A 3,037-nucleotide genomic window follows, 5' to 3' on the forward strand; every position below is an offset into this window, starting at 1 on the left:
GTGTTTGTGAGAGCGTTGTTTCATGTTTGTTAACCATGCCTTGCTTTCTGTGTGTTCTGCGTTTGGATGTCCGTGTCTTCCCCCGGAACCCCTTCCACTCTTCGCAACCACCTTCAAGCAACACATCTTACCTTCGGCTCGCTTCCTCGCAGTTCCTGTGCCACCCTCTCCTGCAGCCAACTCACCTCCGCCTTCTGGACTCATCATTTCCCTCCACCATCTTGGAAAGTATCTTCATCCCAGCATTATTTGTGTTCCAGTTTTGTATTTGTCTTTGCATTATCTCATTAAATATTGTTAACTCGCACTTCCTTCCAGCTCCTCTTTCACCCAGTCATCACATACGTTTGAGGGATAATAAAGCAATTCCTGAGCAGAGGTTGTGCAGAAATGAGTTTTTCCAAAAAATAATACAATTTCTTGTGTTTTATACATATACTCTGCCATGTTCAGTATATTATATATTTTAGTTATCCATTAAGTAAGAATATAATTTATTTATTTTTATTTTTTATTGTTTTTATTCCATGCACTGTTGATATAAGATGTTGCATGTGGGGGAAATAACATTCAAACTCCATCAGCAACATTTGTGGCATGATATCACCACAGAAATAAATGTCAACTCATTCTTAAGTTAAACCAGTAAACATTAAATTATGCCCTATTTCAACAATATATGTCAACATTACTTGCTGATTTTGTCTTTGTAAATTTACATCCAGATCCACATGGATACTAGAAAGTGCTGTGGCATTTCTATATCAATTTTAAAAAGATTAGTTATTTTATGTTGTGCTCAACATTGTGCCACAAACCTCATAAATAGAGTTAAACATCTATTGAACCCGGAACATTCCTTTAAATATGATTAATAATTAACTTTTTTATCTGAAGCACTATAAATTAAGCACAAAGGCCAGTAGATCAGGACACTATAAAAAGAGCATGAGGGTCTGTGAGGAAGACAGAACCAGAGCTGAACATTGGTGAAGAATGAAGTGTTTGTTATGTACACTGCTGCTGCTGGAAACCTTTGTGTTTGTGGTACAGCAGCAGATAGATGGAGGACTCGCTGAGAATGAGATCCATCAACAGCTCAGCACTGAGGACAGAAGACAGTATCCAGCTCAGACAGACCCTTGGAGAGATGATGCTTCAGCTGGTAGCCAACAATACTGCCATCTGAGTTTCCCTGACATCCACGCAGCACTGAGAGAACTGACCGCCACCGTCACAGAGCAGAAAGCCAACATCAGAGATTTAGAGACACGACTGAGGAACTCAGAAAAAACTGCAGAACAACAGACAGTCATTCTGGAAGAGCTGAACAAGAAAAATGATGGTACCTCATTAAAACCTTCACTCTTTTATCGATGATACTCAGAGTAAAACACAATCATAATACACTGCATAATGTCAAATTGAGTGTGAACTGTTATCTCTCTGCTATAATTAGCCTTAGAAACACGACTGAGGGACTCGGAGAAAACTGCAGAACAACAGACAGTCATCTTGGAAGAGTTGAACAAGAAAACTGATGGTATCGTACCAGCACATTCGCTCTTTTATCAGTTTTTCACAGAGGAAGATACCAATGTCAATTCACCAATTGAATACTTACTGTGTAGACCATGTTATCTTTGTCTGTTATAATAAGCATTTTAAACATTTTCACAGACATGTCTAATCTAACTGAAAGTCAAGTGGAGGAGCTGAGAAAGGAAAACAGAGGTAAAACTGATTGAATTCTATTAAGATCGCTGTGTGCATTCTCAGTGTAAAACGGTAATATATCACAATATTTCTGTTTATGTTTCTCAATCACAGACAGAGAGATAGCATTTTCAGCTGCATTGATGGAGTCTGGCAGTGGACATATCGGTCCTTTCACCACTGAAATCACACTAACCTACAGGAATGTCTTCACAAACATAGGGAACGCCTACAACCCATTTACAGGTAATTATCAATGACAAAACTCAATAGTAATGAGAATCCTTCTGTTTCATTTAAACCTCTCTGCAGTTGTGTAATGTGAACAAGAGAATCAAATGTCTGACGTGTTTTAAAACTATTACACTGTGCACAGCTGATTCTCTTCTTTATCTTTGTTATCTACTTTAGGTATTTTCACTGCCCCACTGAAAGGAGCGTACATGTTCAGCTTCTCTATCTTTGGTCATACTACTTCCTCAACTCCATCAACTGTCTCCATTGTGAAGAACGGAGAGAGGGTGGTTGTAGCACATGCTCATCAGAATCAGGGTGCTGTAAACTCCTCAAAAGGAGTCGTGTTGATTCTGGAGGTTGGAGATGTTGTCTATGTGAGACTTTGGTCAGGAAGGAGGATATTTGATGAACAGGATAAACACAACACTTTCAGTGGTTATCTACTATATCCCTTAAGATAACAGGAGCTTTGCAGAATGTGATTTCAGTAAAACCAAAGCTTTAGCGTATGATTTAACACGAAAATCAATAAGGATTATTAACATAAGAACCGGTATTTGCAATAGATGACTGTATGAAAGTCAGTATATAAGCTATACTCATAAGTTCTCAGCTGTCGATGCATGTCACTTTGTATAAAGAGTTTCAGCACAGGACCCATGAATATCACATGTGACTCAAAGTGATTTTTTAAAGTAGCAAGATAGATATCTGATAAATAATAGATTTTTAAGTTTAGCTTATAAATAATCTTTGTTCTGTATCTCTTCATCTTACATTAATAAGACAATAAAGACATTATTGTTCCATTTTCATTTTCTCATGTTCTCAGATATTTTCAGTAGTACAATAATATGTTAGATCATCAATGCTTGCTTTGAAGTCATGATAGCATATGGATATACAACAAGAAATTTCAGTGACATGATTTAGTCTTCAAGTTATTTATAGTCTTTGTCTCTAAGTCCATTAGTCAATTGTTAAAAACAAACAAAGAAGTTTGTTTTTCAGTCACAAACTTCTTATTCTTATCAAAAGCTCATTGTACATTGATCTCAAGTCTCAAACCAGGCTTCAGACAAGG

At 37.1% G+C, this 3,037-nt stretch overlaps 1 protein-coding gene across 1 annotated transcript; it reads left to right on the top strand.

The window, feature by feature from the left end:
• Window positions 1-945: 945 nt before the first annotated feature.
• On the top strand, window positions 946-2,756 carry LOC113047605 (uncharacterized). Its single transcript, XM_026208970.1, has 5 exons — window positions 946-1,345; window positions 1,460-1,543; window positions 1,681-1,734; window positions 1,831-1,962; window positions 2,128-2,756. The coding sequence occupies exons 1-5, from the start codon at window positions 997-999 to the stop codon at window positions 2,412-2,414; spliced, it is 906 nt and encodes a 301-aa protein (XP_026064755.1). The 5' UTR covers window positions 946-996; the 3' UTR covers window positions 2,415-2,756.
• The last annotated feature ends 281 nt before the right edge of the window (window positions 2,757-3,037 follow it).

The sequence above is a fragment of the Carassius auratus genome, chromosome 28 (genome assembly GCF_003368295.1).
Source record: "Carassius auratus strain Wakin chromosome 28, ASM336829v1, whole genome shotgun sequence".
Classification (NCBI taxonomy): Eukaryota; Metazoa; Chordata; class Actinopteri; order Cypriniformes; family Cyprinidae; genus Carassius; species Carassius auratus.

Excerpts from the sequence above, each read along its gene's own strand:
- LOC113047605 (XM_026208970.1), top strand. The coding sequence starts at position 997 with ATGAAGTGTTTGTTATGTACACTGCTGCTGCTGGAAACCTTTGTGTTT. Across the intron at positions 1,544-1,680 it reads GTTGAACAAGAAAACTGATG|ACATGTCTAATCTAACTGAA; the intron begins GTATCGTACCAG and ends ACATTTTCACAG. Across the intron at positions 1,735-1,830 it reads GCTGAGAAAGGAAAACAGAG|ACAGAGAGATAGCATTTTCA; the intron begins GTAAAACTGATT and ends TCTCAATCACAG.